The 20,887-nt window shown below is 35.9% G+C and overlaps 1 protein-coding gene across 1 annotated transcript; it reads right to left on the bottom strand.

The window, feature by feature from the left end:
• Positions 1 to 818: 818 nt before the first annotated feature.
• LOC107566621 (translation initiation factor IF-2-like) lies at positions 819 to 15,981 on the bottom strand. The gene is made up of 4 exons (XM_016252112.1): positions 15,956 to 15,981; positions 13,338 to 13,413; positions 2,325 to 3,080; positions 819 to 1,088 (listed from the first exon to the last, which is right to left on the bottom strand). The coding sequence occupies exons 1-4, from the start codon at positions 15,979 to 15,981 to the stop codon at positions 897 to 899; spliced, it is 1,050 nt and encodes a 349-aa protein (XP_016107598.1). The 3' UTR covers positions 819 to 896.
• Positions 15,982 to 20,887: the final 4,906 nt, after the last annotated feature.

Raw genomic sequence — 20,887 nt, 5'->3', positions numbered from 1 at the left:
ATTCCTATGATATCATTCCTCTGTGTTGTTGTTGTTATAGTTGTGTTGTCGACTCAGAATTGGAACGATTATATTAAAAATGTATAATTATAGTTATTGTCTCCGATGTGAAAGGGCCTTGAGAAAGCACTTGTCCGTTTCTTCTCCAGCATAAAGACATTGACTAAACAAAATGTGTGACCATAATTATGAGCATTGTGCCTCAAAATAAAATTTAAATCCTTTTGCTGGTGTATTTTCCAATATTGTTAATGAATCAGTAAATTAATTTCAAAATGAGACCACAGAATCACTCAGGTCTATGGCAACACACTTACTTTGAGGCAAAAACTAAAGCACTTCTTCCTACTAGTCTCTTACCATTGTATTGTTGACTCTTTCATTTAAATTTTCTGGCCATGTCCATTTCCAAACTATTACTAAACATCTTGTTTATTCTTAAATACAAACCTGACCAATACAAAAAGTCCCACTCTAGACAAAAAAAAAGTTTTAGTTAGGTCTATCCATAACTAACCCACTTACTTAGTTGCTCAGTTTTTAAGTTGATCAGTTTCTCAGAGCTTACATATTGGCAGTGTCTGCATCCCAAAAAAATAACTCAAAAGAAACTATCCGGCAATGAATGCATGGTATTGTACAATTTTTTTTGTGATCTCTGTTTCTCAAGATTTCCGTTCTTATGTCAAGATGGCGTCGTCATGTAAAGTTTTGATATAAGAACAAGGAGAAAATCTTGAGGCAATTTTAGAATCACAAAAGAATATCTGATAAAATGGATGCTATGCATTCATTTTGCAGTTAAGTACAACACTTATCATGGCACAGGTGGCTGCAGAATGGTTAATTGTTAAGTTAAAACATACACAGGCTGGTCTCACCTCCAGTGTAATGATTTAGAGTAATGGAGAGACTGTTTTCAGCTCCATGTCTCTCAGATTTCTATGGGTGTGGGTTACCTGGTTAATGGTTTCTTCATATCCAGTCAGATCACTCTCTGGCTGTGGGCTCGCTTCTTCTTCTACTGTGTAATAATAATCAGTCTCTGTGGGGGTGTGGTCAGCCTCTGAGTAAGCAGGATCTACGTCCTGATTGGAGGAGGCCGAGAGGTGGGTGGAGTTGGGGAGGAGGTAAGCAGATTTGAAGGGGAGAGATTGATTAGTATGAAACAAGCTCAAGTCTGATGAACTTGTAGAAAGAAAAGATCAATGTGTTTTTGCCAACAGACACACAAAAGCGCCATTGATCTTATAGTAAAATCAGAACAGGAAACTTTTGCAACTGGAATCAAAAATCTTGTAATAAGCCTTTGCATTGTGAAAAACTTATTTTAATAGCCAAGATTTGCTGTCCCAGATTTTCCTTTCAACCTGATCTGGGTTAATTAGCCACATTGCCATGTCAAGGATAAAATATAGTCAAGTTGGATCAAATGTTAAAGTTGTTAACGTTGGTGTCAATAGTCTCAGACCATTGAAACACAACTGACAACATTAGTAAACAACATTCGGACATTTGTCCACAATTTCAGATTTTCAACAAAGACAGAAAGAATTGATAATCATGGAGTGCAGCGTCACAGAGTCGCTGTTTTAAACAGGATATTTTCTGTGAAACTGCTTCATTCACATACTACTGACAAGACAGCATTTAACAAACAACACATAAAAGAGAAACAGGCAGAAATCATAAAATGAGACGAAGACAGAGACTCGTTGTGTCATGTGTAACATTGAGCTCTACCAATGACTCTGAGTTCTTATGTTTCTTAACTGATCACGCATGCTCTAATCGGCATTACCTGCTGATCTACTTTCTAAAAACAAAACGGTAGGAAGGAAATAAAACGAAAGACAGATAAAAGACTGTACAAATAGCCATGCAGTGATAACACAGTCTATACCGCTTATCATATCCTAAATGATCACATAGATCATTTGGTATATGAAAGGGTGGAGGAGATCCAGTGGGTCTGTATGTCTCCAACCTCATAGCTGGCCAACATCATGATACCTTTATGGTTTTACACACTTACACAATTGAAAAAACAATCATTATTTGTTCTTCTGCGCCTCCCTGATTCTGTTTTGAATTACATTAATACTGAAAATGTTTGTAAAACCTGAAAGGTCCGATGTAGGACCTTATTCACAAAGCACGTCGGAGAATGTGTTGCATCTGTGATTTTTCAACATTTTCAGTGAAGACAAATCCCAGATCAACAGTTTCCTTTGAGATACTTTATGAACGCAGTCCTGAACTACCAGGATGGTGAGGTTGGAAATACAGCTCTGGACAGCCAACGCGGGCTCTTGATTTTGTACCTGTTGATAACCATTGGTGGGTTTCTTCTTGGGTATTTCTGGAGAAGACATGGTCGTGCCACTCACAGCAGCCTTGTCGAAGGGTGGGAAATTTTTGGACATTGATTTGATGTTATTGACATCCAAGACCTTAGGCTTTGAAGGGAGAGGCAAAGGCAGGGTGGGTTTGAAAGCAACAGGTTTTTGAGTTTTAGTGACTTTGGTCGGAACCTTTTCTACCACAGGTTTGGCCGCTTTAGGCTTTGCAGGTGATGCATTGGCTTTTGTTTTGTCTTTGGCTGGTTGTGGTTTGGTCTCTGCTTTCTTCTTAGTTGTTTCTGATTTCTTTGCTATTGCTGCCTTTTCAGTCTTTGCTGTTTTCGCACCATTGCCATTAGCTTTAGCTTCTCCGTTTGCTTTTTTCTCCACAGCTGCCTTCCCATTGCCATTGTTATTGGCTTTGCCATTGCTGCCAGCCTTAGCCTTACCATTAGCTTTAGCATCACCATTATTGTCTTTCCCATTCCCATTTACTTTAGCTTGACCGTTATTTTTTCCATTGTTGTTTGCCTTCTTTTTGTTGTCATTCTTTGGGGCCGGTGTTGCTTTTGGTTTAGGTGCTAATTTAGAAGCTAAAGTAGGTTTTAACTTTGGGCTCAAGATTCGCGCAGCAGTAGGTTTGGCTTTTGGCTTTGAAGTTTGCTTGGCTTTAGCTGGAGCAGCTTTGGCTGGGGCAATTTTTGACTTATCAGCTTTGCCATTGTTCGCCGTTCCCTCCTATTTGATTAATATTGTTTTTATTTAAAAGCATAAATGGTCAGGTTGGCATTGATGAAAAGAGAGTGAATGAGAGAGAGACAGACAGTGGAAGACATCAGGGATGGGTGGGATTGAAAGCAGTGGGGGATGGACAGAAAAAGAGAGAGAGACAACAATGAATTTAAGATCGCTGGTGCTTGAATGACTGATTGAGATTTTACTGGCATTACTGGATACAGTATGAAGCTAAGTCAGATTTAGTTGTTTATAGTCATTTCATAAGTTTAGACTTTGTAAACTATATAATACCTACAGAAAGATAAACAATTTGATACTGTTTTCTCCAATAATGCCAATCTCCACATTAAAAAAGCAGCATGTTGTGCGCATGGGGACGTAACGCTGTGAGGCACTGGGGAAAAGTTTGCTCAAATAGCATCTGCTGAAAAAACTGATGCATGGCTGGTACACTGTGCTGCCCAACTGCACAGAAAGGAAAGGAAGGGAGATAGTCATAATACACCATTCATAATCCCATTAAAATGACATTGCTAGCATGTATCAAATCATTAAAGGAACTGTTTAAGCAAATAACATAGAAATTGTAATACTTATTCAAATATTGTTCATTACACTAATCAATATGAAAGGAATGAATGGCGTAGACTACCCAGATTAAGATGATAGCAAAAGCACAAACTGCAGAGAATAAAACAGGCATATTAATTAAAGACTAATCCTCAAGTTGACACATACTGAGCTAAATTAAACTAGTAAAAGTTAGCTATACTCACAGTTAAACACAAAATAGCGAAAAAGAGAGAGAGACAACAATGAATTTAAGATCGCTGGTGCTTGAATGACTGATTGAGATTTTACTGGCATTACTGGATACAGTATGAAGCTAAGTCAGATTTAGTTGTTTATAGTCATTTCATAAGTTTAGACTTTGTAAACTATATAATACCTACAGAAAGATAAACAATTTGATACTGTTTTCTCCAATAATGCCAATCTCCACATTAAAAAAGCAGCATGTTGTGCGCATGGGGACGTAACGCTGTGAGGCACTGGGGAAAAGTTTGCTCAAATAGCATCTGCTGAAAAAACTGATGCATGGCTGGTACACTGTGCTGCCCAACTGCACAGAAAGGAAAGAAGGGAGATAGTCATAATACACCATTCATAATCCCATTAAAATGACATTGCTAGCATGTATCAAATCATTAAAGGAACTGTTTAAGCAAATAACATACAAATTGTAATACTTATTCAAATATTGTTCATTACACTAATCAATATGAAAGGAATGAATGGCGTAGACTACCCAGATTAAGATGATAGCAAAAGCACAAACTGCAGAGAATAAAACAGGCATATTAATTAAAGACTAATCCTCAAGTTGACACATACTGAGCTAAATTAAACTAGTAAAAGTTAGCTATACTCACAGTTAAACACAAAATAGCTCTTTAAACAGCTCAGTGAGCACGCAAGATAAAGAGATGACTGTAAGAAAAACAGCCCTAAAAATAAGTGAGAGAACAATGTTGGCCAAAGTGAAAGTAAACCTATAAAGTGAAGAGATGGATATGAATAAACACATAGACACAGACGCTTGTTGTACATGATAAAAGCACAGAGTGACACAAGACACAAGAGAACTCACAAGCTTTGTTACTCACACAACAGGTGAAATGTAAAAACATGCAAACACACATAAGAATTTAAAAAAAAAAAAATCAGACTTAAGAAGAATAATGTCATGCAATTGTGAAGAATGTAAAGTGGGAAAAAAACTGTTTAACTGAGCTATCATGTCAGTATCAAATCAATAAGTTGCAATGACCTTACTTACATGCACATGAAAATTCTAAATTATATTGGAATTGGCTCATATATTGAAATCTATTGCTTAAATTACTAAGAAGAATGACTGAATTGCAGTAATTAACAAAAATATCGACTTCCTCCGTAAAATAATTCATATAAAAAAATGTCATTACAAAAAAGTAAGGTAAATCAGAATTAAACAAGCTAATGAGTATATAATTTTAAATATTAATTTAAAAAAACATGTAATTAAAAAATGGAAATATAAACTTAAAATTTTCATAAATATAAATTAGATATAGAATAAATATAGAATAAAATATAATTTATTCTATATAATATACATACTTGGATCTATACACAGTACTTTCTCTGTTTAGTAAATCAGATTTTTTTACTTTTTGAGCTGTTGGTTTAACACAGCGGGGCCATGATCTATGAGTGATATAGTGAGTGTGTGTGTGTGTGTGTGTGTGTGTTGTGCCTCCAGTGCCCCTTAAAATTCCACATACACACAATCATGTACTGACCAACACAATCTGACACTATACAGGTACAAATATATAACAAAGGACAACATGTAGATGACACAAGCAACATCAATATAGTGTGACAGGTGATGGGCGAGGTGAAACGAGAGGTGGGACATCACACATGACGATGTGAGACAGGAGTGAACAGGAAGGAGAGGACCAATGTATTCAATTGAAAGAGACGGGTGAGCTCTCAATATTTCTATTTTTTTGCACCCTCAGATTCCAAATTTTCAATTTTGGCCAAATATTGTCCTGTCCTAACAAACCATACATCAATGGAAAGCTTATTTATTCAGCTTTCAGATTATGTATAAATCTCAATTTTGAGAAATTGACACTTATGACAGGTTTTGTGGTCCAGGGTCACATTTGTTCATCAGACTCGTGGGTTTGAGTAACACTCAGATGTTACTGCATTACTGCAAAACACATTGAGAACTTCAATGAACATGAAAACAAATGCATTCATCTGAAAAGCTGGCATAAGTGTATACTCTAAGCAGAAATAAAACTATTATATGCAGTTTCAGCACTTATAGAGTCAAATGGATGTTATAAAACAGATTGACCCTAAACTCAGATTCAATGATGTGTGCTTGAAGCCATTGTAAAAGGTAAGTGCCATTATGGCAAGCTGCTATGTTGCTCAGCCTTCTCCTAAAGAATTGTTCATTCTGATTAAATAAATGTATTAAATTATTAAATATAACTATTTATTCAGCATTGGAGTAATATATCATATTTCTGTCTCAGGATTATTATAGTTAACTAAAACTAAAACTGAAGCTAAAATTAAAACCAAACACTAAAATGACAAAAACACAACAAAAGTACTAAAACTTTAAAATTAAAAATGGAAAAAAAGACTAATTCAAAATAATAATTAATTAGATAATATAATAACCAATGAGATAATAGTATCTCATTGATACTAAATAATAAAGACAATAAAGAAAACAATAAAGACACTTCTGTCTTTATTACAGAAATACATTATATTGCATTACAGTGTTTTTTTTTTTTTTAATCTTAAAAATGTTTTTGGCACTCCACGTCATGTTGTGGCTAAGAACTTGTGACAAAACTCCTTCAGGTTGCTACTATGTTTCCAATTTGATCTACACTTTGAACTGAGAATCCTTGTGTGCTTTGTAAGAAATAAATCTCAAGAAAGCAAAAATATAAAGCAACATGCACATAGGAATCATGGCAAGCACAAATAAAATAAGACTTTGTAGGCAAAACAGAAAAAAAAGAGAATGAAAACTCTATATATATCATATAATAAGGGTTAAAACATTTTTTTGATCATATATTTTTGAAATATTAATTTAAAATTGACATTAATATATTATATTAAATATAACAGAATGAGCATTTATCTTACACAAACATTCCTCCAAAAAAAAAAAGGCACTCTCTTATCAATAAAGCTGTCAGTGGACACTAGGTGAAATGATCAGACAAATCATCTCAAAATAGCTAAATATCAGCTGATTAATCAACCTAAATCAGTCGTATCACTACTGTTAAGCCATGTATTTATTACAGAAGACATTATCGCGTCTGTTGCATCTACCAAACACCAACACTGAATAGAGATTATCAAACGTTTTGTACATGGTAAACATGTCCTTGAATGCCTACAACCAAGGGTCACTGGATGCTCTCACACCGAGTTCACAAACAAGCACTGTGTGCTCAAACAGTCTGCAAACAGGAACAGACAATGGCTCTCAAAGAACAAGACCTAGAAGCAACATTCCCAACAGTGAGTCATTAGCAGTCAAGGTGACCCCAACATTTCTAAACAAACTTCCACCACCATCTCGCTCATGACTATGTCCGAGAGTTGGTTACTCCATCTTCTCTTTCTTTGACTTTTGGTGTTCTACTGTTTTCTTGTGAGCTTCAAATAACTGTGGCTAAATACCAGCGAGACATATCACCTGACACACCTTGACCTTTCAACCCTTACCTTTACTGTCTCACAAAGATGCCCTTGTTTTGAGCAAGACGGACAGATTTGAGGATGAAGAAGTAGATGGAGAAGAGGTTCTACATTTCTGAACAAACGAGGAGACACCTGCAAATGTATCAAATAAAATGTGACAACAAACCGCAAACAGATTCAACTTCAAAAGATGCAAAAGACATGAAGATAAATCCATCAAGCCGTCTGGATCTGTCTCCCCTGTCTCGTTCCCTCATCCCGCCAACCGCTGTAGTTAGGCGTGCATGTACAGGCCTGTCTAGAGGTTATAATTTAGATCATGGCTCTCTATATTTATGATTTATTTATGATACACAGACAGCTATGCCATCATACCAACTCCTGGCATAATATGGAGTTGCAGAGATATATATCAAACGAGTATTTAATGTTCACAGATTGCCAAGTGTGTTAGCGTGGTTGATGTTTCTTGATCTTGATGAAAGATTAAAAAAAAAAAAAAGCCAAAGGCTGACACAAGCACATTAGCCTGACTACTGATGCTTTCCAGGAAGTGAATAAAAGTTCTTCTTAACAAATGTAGTACTTTTATGACAAACATGTTTTTTTTAAAGACGATTAGTGAACAAACAAACAGTAATATGCCTCTAAACAATAGACCTGTTCATTTGTGCTGTCTAAATAATGTGTCCATTTAGTTCTCGTCCAGAAAGCTATTCAATTCAACTTGGGAAAAAAATACATGCAGCCATATTTTCAAATTATTATTTGCTGTCATTTCATGCCATGCCCAAGAGATGAAAGGCCTCTTAAAAGTCAGCTAAAAACTGCATTAGAACATATATTGCCTTAAATAAAGGTCGTACACTGAATAGCCTATACATTATAATACAATTTACTATACTAAAACTATATGTACTAATATATATATTCTGTGCCAGTGTGTTCTGGGTCTAGGTGGTTCAGTATGAGTCAGTGTGGTGTACATTGCTCGCCCCTGCCAGGATGGATAAACTGACCACACGGCCACTGTATTAAACATCATGTAAACTAAAAAAGATTGAGCGTTTATACAGACTCCCCACAGCTCTGTATACACCCATCACTGTAAACCAAAGTATACACTACTCACAGAAAAATTTATATACTTTACTAAGAATTACTCAAAATAAATGCCTATTAATAGCAATCCAAGATAATATGGTTAGCAAAACATTCTGAACCAAAAATGTAGTTACTGACAAATAGCTTGGTCACCTTTAAATTCTGTATGTAACCATACATTGAGAGCTACAATCATAAGGCATGCACAAAAGTTTCAATTCCCTGAGACATGTTAATAAAAAAAATAAGCCAGACTAAAGGAAGAGGGTGCTTATTATGTGCTCAGTGAATCCTTCAGATGTGGTGCTATTGAGCTGAAAAGCTTGAGCATGAGTTGGGCCCTCTTGTGGCGAGATGTCTGCATTCCCAAAAAAAAAGCTATTTTAAACTGACCTTGAAACACAGACATTTTGTGAGATATAAAACCTGCTGCAACAAACTTCTGGTAAAGACATTTTCATTGCATGTTTCCATGTTTAAGATTTTTTCCCCCTGAATAACCAGCTGCATAATGGAATGAAACATGTCTGGAAGAGAGATCCAGTGATCTATTTAAGGTATCAATGGCTCAAACACTACACTCTTCAAAATAATGGTTCTACATTGACATCAATGTTTCTATGAAGAAACCTTAACATCAATGGAAATGTTCCATTCCACAAAAGGTTCTTTAAAGTGGAAAAAGGGTTTTCAGATTATTCAAATGTTCTTTAAGAAAAAATGGTTCTTATAAGAACTTGAAAGGTTCTTTGAGAAACTAAAATGATCTTCTATGGCACTGGTGAGAAAACCTCCTTCTTTAAGAGTGTATGCCAAATTTCTATGATCCTTTTAGGTTCAAAAACAACCCATTTCCAAAAAGATTGTGTGGAATGAAACTTGAAGACATGATGACTGACTATCTCTCTAGGACATACCGCAAAACTGTGCTTCTTCAACCAGAGGAACTGTATTGTTGTCAACAGAGCCATTTGTGGAAGTGTGAGGCTTCTGGAGGCCTGTTGCGGCTACACAGTGAAAAGGTTCCTACAGCTGGAGTTGAATCACTAGGGTTAGTTTTGTTTGTCAGTTTTGGGAGAAGAATAATAAAGAAACGATTGCTCAGAGCGAAAAGCATAAGGCTGATCACCTAGAAAGGATAGTTACAAGTTTAATACCAAGTATGAACAATAGTAATAGTAATGCAATGCACTTTCCATGCATAAATTCAATAAATATATTAAGGGATCTGAGGAGATGTCATGAAAATTTCCTGTATGCAATTCTAAATTACATTACAAAATCTAATTTGAAACATGGCACTAAAAGAAATACATTTAAATAATTTAAATGTAATGTGTTAAATGTGTGGGAGAATCTGTTGCCACGAAATGCAAGGGTGCGCGAGCGTGTGCGTGCGTGTGTGTGTGTGTGTGTGGAGAGAGAGAGAGAGAGAGAAAAAGTGAATGAGAGGGGAGAGAGCAAAAAAAAAAAAAAAGAGGGAGGGAAATGCATGCATACAGACTTCTGCGGCTTTCTACACGTTCGTTTCGTGTCGACTCCGTTAATTTCAATAATTTATTAAAGGATCTAAAATATCTGCATTCATCAAATGAGCTGTTTGTTGTTGACGTGCCAGCGATTGGCATGTAGTTCAGTCAGATTATTTCTCTCTATTTATTTCTGTTTCACAGCTGAACCTTGCAGGACCGATGGGTCCGTAAGCATGAAGGACTTCATCCGCCAATCAGATCCTGATCCGCTCGTGACGTCACGCGCCCTCTTCCCGCCCCCTTTCAGGTCTCGGTCTCTCAGACTCGGTTACTCAAATTAAACGACCACGCCAGCAGATATGGATCGAAACGAACGTTTAGCCCTGTCAGCAAAACTTCATTTCGGTTAGTCATACACTATTATTAAAGAAATGTTTATTGTATGGCAGTTATTGATGGCTTTCAGGCCGTCTCTCTTTTTTCTTTCCGTAGTTTATGGCGCGCAACTCTCTCTCGCAAAACGTCTTTCGGCGCAACTAGTACTTTTAGCTAAGTTACTATCCTAAAGACGCTGTTATATGTGTAAATACACAATAAAGTGATGAAACGGTAGGCTACTTTGTCGACTTACCGTCCCATACTGATCCTAACGGAAGGCGCTCGAGCGGTCTACTGTTGTTGCTATAGTAACCGCCTCACGTAAAGCCACGTCACGTCCGCTAACTCTTAAAGTAATCTTATTATGGCTGAGAATTTGTTTTATTAAAAGGTATTACTTTTTCACGTTCTCAATGTCAAAAGTGGCCCAGTTTACCAGAATTTATAGTAGCTATAAAGCATTTGCTTGAAGTAGTTCATATATAAAAGTCATAGCCACATAAGTAGACCTTTTAAGTGACAAAAGTCAAAAGCAACGTTGATAAAAACTTATTTTGTGGTGAAGTAAATACTACAGAAAAACAAAAAAGTTAGTCTAGGCATTAAAAAAAGAAAAGTAAATTCTTTATTAGTACTCAATTCAAGCTTGTAGAAGTTAAAGCATTAATATCAACGTTATAAAATTAGGTAAAACCTACTCAACTTGTCTGATACCGTTGTTCCCATCATGCACTGGGGCATGAATAATTCATAAGGTTGATTGTTTTAGCTGTTTTCCAGCTGCACTGTTTTATCATTGCTTTTGCTGTTAGGTTTAGTAACTTGCGATTTTGTTACATGGAGTTCATTTTCAACTCAAAATGACACATTCATACTCAAAAATGAGCCACAGAATGCTACCGTCATTGTGTACCTCTCTGTTTTCGGATGAGTGCTGCATTACTAATTATGTAGATATGGTGTCTACATGATAACTTTGAATTTTCTGACTAAAACACTTTTAAAAGCATGGTTTAATTAGGTGCTATATTGAGTAAAATCAAAGCATTGCCAGCAAGCTTTGACTAAATAAAAATGACTTATTAGTTACTTATTTTCTTTATTTTTTTAATTTACTTAACTTAGTTAAGTACTTTTTTTTACTTAATTGCATATGTGAAATTAAATATATAGTTCAGTCATGAAACTCTAGATGCAAGCTTTGACTAAATAAAAATGACTTATTAGTTACTTATTTTCTTTGTTAAATTTACTTAACTTAGTTAAGTCCTTTTTTTTACTTAATTGCATATGTGAAATTAAATATATAGTTCAGTCATGAAACTCTAGATGGTGCATTCTGACGGGGTGTTAACGTAACTGATGATATTCAGAGAGTTGGCACAAGCTGATTGGTTCATGCTGCATATGCAGCCAATGAGCTTACTGCCTTGCATTTATATGGCTGGCTAGCATTCACTTGAGATTCCTGCAGCGCGCTTTCAGAGTTTCTCTGAAACCCTCCACCTTCCCCAGCTCCACCTGTATAGATCTGCTACGGGGTTATTTTATATGCTATTTGTGCAGCAGCAGCATGTCTTAAATACTCACGGCACCGTATCGCCGTATGCATTGGCAGTAGCAAGTTCCTGTACTTGCTTGCAGCAGCAGCAATAATCTACAACTACAGCAATAACCAACAGCAGCATTGTAGCAGATCTGTTCCGCCAAGCCCAAATACATTAACACTGTCATATCCATCACCATACTAAAATGTTCAGAGAGTTGTCAAGATTGAAATATAATTATGTAGCCTAACGAAGATTTTATCAAGTAAATCCTATATGATTAAGTGTAATCATGAGCTCGCTCCCATTTGATCTCTGATACTCCCACGAAACACATTTTGATGTTTCTACTTTCCTTTATTATTATTTTTCTCTCACTGCCTCCTATAGATGCAGCAAACTGCAGTTCTTCAAAGTAAGGGATAAAAAAAAGAAGCCCAGTCATTTATTTAGGTTACGCCTATTCTTTGTCCAGATCTTTATAAGCACCTGTGCTTTTGAAGAAACAACCCTATATAATGTGTCTCTGCTTACTCAAAAATAAAAAAAGTGCATAAAACAAATATTTATAAAACAGGATGGTATAAAATAGCACACTGTCAGCAGCCACCAATCACAATATAACCTGCACTGTGTTCTTTTATGAATATTAAAACCCCTACCAACATTATTAGGAGCTGACGAGAACTTTTTCTAATTTGCAGGAAAAAAATGATTGAAATCAGTGCTTTTTATGGACTGTAGCCCATTATGGTCTAAAGGAGACAATCCATAAACAATCATGGCATGTGTTTTTGTAAGGCTTCTGGCTGGTGCACTCTAGCATTTCTATAATAAAACAGTATAATCATACGCTTTAAATCTGTGGTGTTTCCATTGACACAGAGAGACCGGAGGAGAATGTGAGAAAGAATAAAGGTATTTTTAAAAATGTGAGAAAAGATCATGGAAAATGAGGGATGTGGGTGGAAAGTGGGAATCAGGTGTTCTTTACTATATTACTGCTGAAGATAAAATGCAATGCAGCATTTAAATTACTCTCGCTCAAATTTGTCCAAAGTACAACTAAGGGAATAAATTACAAAAAATAAAAAATAAATAAATATTTAGAATCGCAGATCAGAGCACTTTTTGTTTTGCGGGAATGCAGATTGAAAATTTTTTTTTTCAAATTATCACTGATGCTAAACCTAACTGCTATGCCTGCTATGCTGTCCGAGTAGGATAAAAACTAGCTGTGTTGTTCAAAATTACAGTTTAATCATGAACAGCATTCAGGGGAAAAAAAAGGAAATTCTCTAAACTGACATTAAACAATTAAATGCATTAAATCGCCTACTGCTTGGTCTGTCTGAAACCATGGCAGAGCATGTGAACATAGACATTGAGAATGCATAAAACCAAGCAGAGTTTGGCATACAGGTGAAGACCCTGAGAAGGTATAAACATACAGCTGAAATGGCCTGAGACCAGTTTACATCCAGAGAAACAGTGAAGCGCAAATTCAACTCAAACACTGCAAAGTACCTTGAGAAAATCCACATAAATAGACGACTGACATAACGTCTTGGCATTTGTACAAACCATGCAACCGATAAAACTTAGAAAGCAAAAGGTAAAAAGCCACTCAGACTCTGACAGAGAAATCTTCAAGACAGATGTTTCCCACCTTGAGCGAATACAACTGTTCGGATTAATACAGCCTACTAATTTGTCCACAGTAATTCCAGGCTTTGACGATAGGCCGCTAGCAATGCGGTTGTGTGGGTTTTGGTTGACCACCCATGCTAACAGATTTTATGACAACATCTGAGATTTGTTGTGTGTGAGAAAATGAATTATCTCCCGATAGTGCTACGTGCTGGGCATGAAGCAGTTCAATGGGGGGCACACGAAAGCAAACTCAAGTTTTCCTTGGAGACAGACACGGCAAGTTCTTGCGGACAGCCTGGTTATTTTCAAAATGGGGACCTTGTAATTACAATAAAGCGACCAGATTATATTGCAGACTTCCTTAAAAAAGTCTGTATTTTAATGGGCAGGGCTGCAAACCACGCACACACACCCTAGCCCACTACAACACACCAAAATAGATTGGAGAAGGGGGGGAGGAAATACACTCGCATGTGCATATTTGTGTGTGTGTTTGTGAGGAAATGGACTGGGTTGGGACAGGGTAACAGCGGGAGCACTGAAAAAAATTGCCTATGTATGTAACTCTGTATTATGCTACACAGAGCTCCCAGTAAGTAGAGACCCAGATGTAAGAGCGCAAAATGAAAGAGAATGGCTCAGTGATTTTGGATGCCGGACTCATATACGCCTGTGAAATGGGAAGGGTGAAACTGGAGGTCCCAAATGAAGCAAGTTTAATGCCAGCTTGTATATGAGAGCTATATCAAACTGTCAGTTATGCTAGTAAGAGTTTAAAGCAACAAATAAATGTTTGATGATCATAGCAAGCATGTGAACACTGACATAATCTCTCGGGTTGACTCATTTGTTCAGATTTTCTAAATGTGGCCGCTGAATGCACTTTAGAACATTTAGCACAATTATGCATCATTAAGCAAATTTACTTCAGCTTCTTCAATCGCCTCAGTAATGGTAACTGTTTAACAGATACTTCTACACTCTAAAAAATGCTGGGTTGTTTCAACCCAATTTTGGGTCAAATATGGACTAACCCAACTGTTGGGTTAAAAAGTTAATTTAAAAATGTAACCAAAATTTAACCCAACAGTTGGGTTAGTCCATATTTGACCCAAAATTGGGTTGAAACAACCCAGCATTTTTTAGAGTGTAGAAGTATACAGGGAATGGAACATACATCGAGAGGTTGTGTAATGGACATTTCAGAACAGATATGATAGTTTCACCAAGAAAGCAATGAGATTAAATGGAGTGCAAAATGAGACTTTTGCCTTCGTTCACTACACTCTAAAAAATGCTAGGTTAAATATAACCCAGCGCTGGGTTAAAAAGGGACAAACCCAGCTATTGCGTTGTTTTGACCCAGCGGTTGGATTCAAAACAACCCAGGATATATAATGCTCAGATTAAGGTATTAACTAATAAAATTAATGACTGATGTCACAGAACTAACTACATTTATTTAAAACAGGTGAAATGAACAGGTGTGAGAGGAAGACAGAGAAGAGAATGACTGAAAATGATTGCTCACTCTCCTTATGAAGTCATATATTTCTCATCACATTTTTACAAGGCCAAATAATCTGAACTATGTTATCCAGATTCATTTATAGCATTAAATAGTTCCTACACTCTAAAAAATGCTGGGTTAAATACAACCCAGTGCTGGGTGAAATATGGACAAACCCAGCAATTGGGTTGTTTTGACACAGCGAGAGGGATGAAACAGTATTTGCCCAGAGAGAGAGAGAGAGAGAGAGAGAGAGGGGTGGTGTGGGAGGGTGTCCTGAGCAGAAGGGAGGAGGTCGATTCATATGACCCACTGACTGAAGTGGAAATGTGGGGACATACTGATGAGTCAAGTGAGGAGATGGTGATGGAGAGGACACAGAGAGAGAGAGAGAGAGAGAGAGACCACTAGGTCAAAACAACCCAATTGCTAGGTTTGTCCACATTTTACCCAGCACTGTATATACAGTGGGTACGGAAAGTATTCCGACCCCCTTAAATTTTTCACTCTTTGTTATATTGCAGCCATTTGCTAAAATCATTTAAGTCCAAAGCGACTTACAAATGAGGACAATAGAAGCAGTCAAAACTAACAAAAGAGCAACAATATATAAGTGCAAATGACAAGTCTCGGTTAGCCTAACACAGTACTAAGTTGTCCAAATGAAGTTTTTAGCAATGCATATTACTAATCAAAAATGAAGTTTTGATATATTTACGGTAAGAAATTTACAAAATATCTTCATGGAACATGATCTTTACTTAATGTCCTAATGATTTTTGGCATAAAAGAAAAATCGGTAATTTTGACCCATACAATGTATTTTTGGCTATTGCTACAAATATCCCCCAGCGACTTATGACTGCTTTTGTGCTCCAGGGTCACATTTATGGGAAAAGGGCTTACCTAGAAGTACCCACATGAACCGTCATGATGTAGGCATTTTTTTCCTTTTTCTGTGAAAATACAAAATCTCTGCTTGTATTGAGATGAATAATAAGATTATTAAAAAAGGAAACATCTTTATTGAAATCCTAAGATGTACTTGTTTTGTAACATTTTATTGTAACCCCCTGGGGTTATGTGGGCAGATCTCGGGCTCTGCTGTAAAAAGTTATAAATCAAACATTTTTAATAAATAAAGAATCAAAAATAAAAAAAGGAAAAATCTTTGAAAAGTCTAAAAATGTAAAAGCACATGTGCATTTGGACAGTCCTGAGCATTAGCAACATCACCAACATCCCTGTTTGTAATGCATTCACGCTGAATGGATGTTTGCTACTGTCAGGTGTTGTGAGAGGTTTATCATGTGCTGCATGGACTTGCCACCTATAGAGAGCTTCAAATCTGTCACTTGAACAGGCCCAGGCTGAATCTGCAGACTTTCCCCACATTTCCTACGCTGGGTTTGGAGGACAATCTGTGGAAAATGTGTTAAAGCGAGCTGAAAGTGTAGTCGTGTCATATTAGACAAGATATTAAATGAAATTCAAAGGGATATTAAAGGAATAGTTCACTCAAAAATGAAAATGTATTCACCCTCAGGCCATCCAAGATGTAGATGAGTTTGTTTCTTCATCAGAACAGATTTGGAGAAATGTAGCATTGCATCACTTGCTCACCAATGGATCCTCTGCAGTGAATGGGTGCCGTCAGAATGAGAGTCCAAACAGCTGATAAAAACATCACAATAATCCACACCACTCCAGTCCATCAGTTAATGTCTTATGAAGTGAAAAGCTGCGTGTTTGTAAGAAACAAATTCATGTGTTTTAAACTTTAAACCTTTGCTTCTGGCTAAAATACAAGTCCTCTATCCATATTAATATTGCTTTCTCTAGTGAAAAAAATCATCTCATCTTTATCAGGAGAGAAATCTGCACAGATCAAGCACTGTTTACGAGCCAAAACTGTTCTAAACAAATATGTGGGTGGATTTCGATGTGAGAGGACACCAGGGCAAGGACTTTTTCACCGGAGGAAACGTTATGGATTATGGACTCGTATTTTGGCCTGAAGCGACATTTTAAAGTTAATGGATTGGGAATGATTAGCATTCAGATTCAGCAGAAATCAGTGGAGTGTTTGTGGGTTCAGATCCGTGTGGGTCTGCTTCTGGGGTTTTATTGCGGTTGGGATGCCGCCTTAGAAGGTAGCAGCTGATTTAGGCAGTAGACAGCGAGGCAGCTGGCAGGAGTTTGGAACAGAGCTTACATGTCATTTAGCAGAAAGTTTTACAAAAACAACATGCAATTTCCAGAACACTAATTGCAGGAAAAACCCTCCAGGATCAACCTAGAGCTGCATGCTCCAGTCAAGCACAATGATGAATGTGATGATACATTTGATGAATTTTTTTTTTTAATTAATACTTTTATTCATCAAGGATGCAGTAAACTGATCAAAAGTGACAGTAAAGAAATGTATAATGTTACAAAAGATTTATACAGATTAGAATGATTTCTGAAGAATCATATGGCACTAAAGACTGGAGTAATGATGCTGAACATAATTACTGTTAACTAAAATAATTAAAATAAAAAACTTGAAAAAAATAAACATTAACTGAAATAAATAAACGTAAACTTGTTTATTTCAGTTTGTTGCCAAGGCAACATTTCTTAGGTTTACTTTAACTTGAAAAACGAAATTATTAAATAATTATGTTTATATTTTTTCTAATTATATTTTATATAATTATAACATTATTAAATTATACAATTTAGAAAAAAAAACATTACAGCCATATTTAAAAACTGATAAAAATGATTTAAAATGTAACAAAAATTATTGCAAATATGAAGAAAAAAATCTAATTCAAAATTTTTAACAAAAACTATAACACTATAAAATTCAAGCTTTTTGCATCACAGGAATAAATTACATTTCATAATATCTTAAAATGATAATAATAATAATAATACAACATTTTGCTGCATATTTTTATCTAGTAATATCAATATATAATTAATATAATTCACTATATTTTAATTTAGATCAAAATGCATCATTATTGAGCATATAAGATTGCTTTCAAATCCATAAAAAAAAACATTTTCCAAAATTTTTTAAAGTATATTTTGTGATTACATTTAGAATTTGTAGGACCCTTAAGGCATCAATCATTCTTAGTATTCTGTATCTGCAGAGCTGGAGAAGACAAACGTCTTAGTGTTACGCTGCGCTCTGCAGCATGTGTGAAACAACAGGTCTGTTTGTCGAGCCTGATCTAACACATCAGCTTGAGGTGTTTGCGGCACTGTACCGTAACAATGCAGCTTTGTAGCCAGACTACAGCTAAAGGTGAGGAGTAGAGCCTCACAATGAGACACGCACTGCAGGAGGAGGATGAGGAGGAGAGGGAATGTACCACTTGGGTGTTGAGGTAGGGGGTGGGGTGGCCGGGGTAAAGCTCTGAGAACAGAGGGGTCTTTTGTGAGGCAGGAAGGGAGAGACGCACAGCGAGCCGTAGGTACAGTACAAGCCTGATGGGAGAAGAGAGAGAAGAACAGATGGAGAGGTAGAGAGAGACATGAGGAGTGAGTGAGGGCTTCACAAGACAACCAGACCTGGACATTTAGGGCCTACAATATGTAGGTTTATGCTGAACAAACCAAATCAAATCAGATATGGTTACTGGTACTGTCAGAACAGTAATATTGTCAAATATTATACCAATTTAAAATAGTTTTCTATGTGAATATCTGTTAAAAAGAAATGTATTCCTGTGATGCGCAGCTGAATTTTCAGCATCATTACTCCAGTCTTCAGTGTCACATGATCTTCAGAAATCATTCTAATATGCTGATTTACTGCTTAAGAAACATTTCAGATTATTAGCAATGTTGAAAACAGTTGTGCTGCTTCAGATTTTTGTGGAAACTGATTTTTTTTTTTTTTTTTCAGGATTCTCTGATGAATTTAAAGTTCAAAAGAACAGCATTTATTTGAAGTAGAAATAGTTTTGTAACATTATAAATGTCTTTACGGTCACTTTTGATTCATTTAATGCATCCTTGTTGAATAAAATTGTTAAATTCTTTCAAAGATAAAAAAAAAAACTTACTGACCCCAAACTTTTAAATGGTAGTGTACACTGATTTGTAAAGTTTAAATTAATGCTTACAAAGCTAACTGCTAACTAAGCTGCTGATAGTTCATGCTTATAGTTATCTACAGTGGGTACGGAAAGTATTCAGACCCCCTTAAATTTTTCACTCTTTGTTATATTGCAGTGACCCCTTTAAAACAAAATCTTACGAACGCCAAACAAATAATGTGAATTATATGATTCTCTGTGAAATCTCAAATAACACTTTTAAAATCTGCATGATAAAAATTGTGTAATCTCGTGGTAACCAGGTCAAGCCGGACATAGGACAAATGTAATTATACATTTTGAAGAAAAACTTAGTGGCAGAAAAACTAAACGACATAAACGTCACTTGCTCCAATGTCGTTCACTTTTCCAGTCATTTCAGCAGCTGGCACCTTCTCTGATCATCATTCAAAATCATTTCCTTTTACTTTCAACTGTTCTGTTTGATCAAATTATAATAGCAGGAAACAAAATGAGATTCATTATTTTGGAAAAATCATGATCATTTCCAATATTTTATAGCAATCCAATCTGTTAGCAAGTTCTATATTTTGCATCAATAAAATATTTGTTTTAAAGACACAAAAACTTAGTATTCCTTTTTTTTAAACACCAAATTATAGTGTTGGTTACTATATCCTCATGCACTTGTTTTCTTTTGCTCTCCAGTGTGTTCACACAAGACGAAGAGAAAACTTTACATTTCAGAAAAAAAAGATCTATAAGTAGAAGTATGTTTTTAAGAGAACAAAAGCCTTTGGGACATCCACACTGCCACACGGCGTCCCCAGACTGCAGTTTTTCTCTCATTTAGTCCACAGCAAATATGCATTCCTCACTGCAACACAACCCAAACCAGAAACAAAACCATCACAAATGTCAACAACTATAAAAAGACAATTCTTCTGCGCAGATCTGAACGGGAAAAATATAAACTAAATAATACGCATACACAAACATGTTCATAAAGGCCTTTGTCATCATAGCAGATACACAGTCAGATATAATTCACCACTATTCAAGAAAAGGATTAGTTTAAAGGACGAAGGAGGTGGAGATGAACATAAACGTCCTGGTTTTGGATTGTACTTAAATTAGGACTCAAAGTGTTTTGTGTCCAATACACTGAAGTCTGGCTCTGCAGAATTCACGTGCCTCACGTCGCCGTTTAAACTCATAAACCAAAGTGCTAATTTGCAAACCTCTTATGGCCGATACATACTGCTCATTTGCAAAAACCCTCATCTCTGCAGCTCTAATTTACCAAATGCTCATTAGCTAAACTACTCTGTCATATAACCAGCACATCATTTTGTGCACTTCATGTAGCCGGTATTTAACAGTTGCAGTTTTCCTTGATAAAGAAGTGTAATTTTAAATAAAATAAAATAAAAAAAGATTATACACACACACATATACATATATATATATATATATATATATATATATATATATACACACACACACACACACACACATAGTAAAAAATTTGTAATTTTAACAAAAATTTTGTAAAAACACTACGGGAAAAAAAACTGTTAATAGGTTAACAGTAAGTTCCCGTACTATATACAGGGAAAAACTGTAAAATATCTAACCAGACATTTCATGTAATTTTACAGTAAAATGCTGTTACAGTTTTTAAAAGTAAAAATAACAAATGAATGTATAATTTACAGTCAAAAACTGTAAACTGATTTCCCCAGAATTCCCTGCATGACACTCCACATTTGAAAGT

Source organism: Sinocyclocheilus grahami, unplaced genomic scaffold (genome assembly GCF_001515645.1).
Source record: "Sinocyclocheilus grahami isolate Dianchi unplaced genomic scaffold, SAMN03320097.WGS_v1.1 scaffold1088.1, whole genome shotgun sequence".
NCBI classification, from domain to species: Eukaryota; Metazoa; Chordata; class Actinopteri; order Cypriniformes; family Cyprinidae; genus Sinocyclocheilus; species Sinocyclocheilus grahami.
The sequence above is the reverse complement of the archived record's forward strand: the minus strand, read 5'-3'. Positions and strand labels throughout refer to the sequence as shown.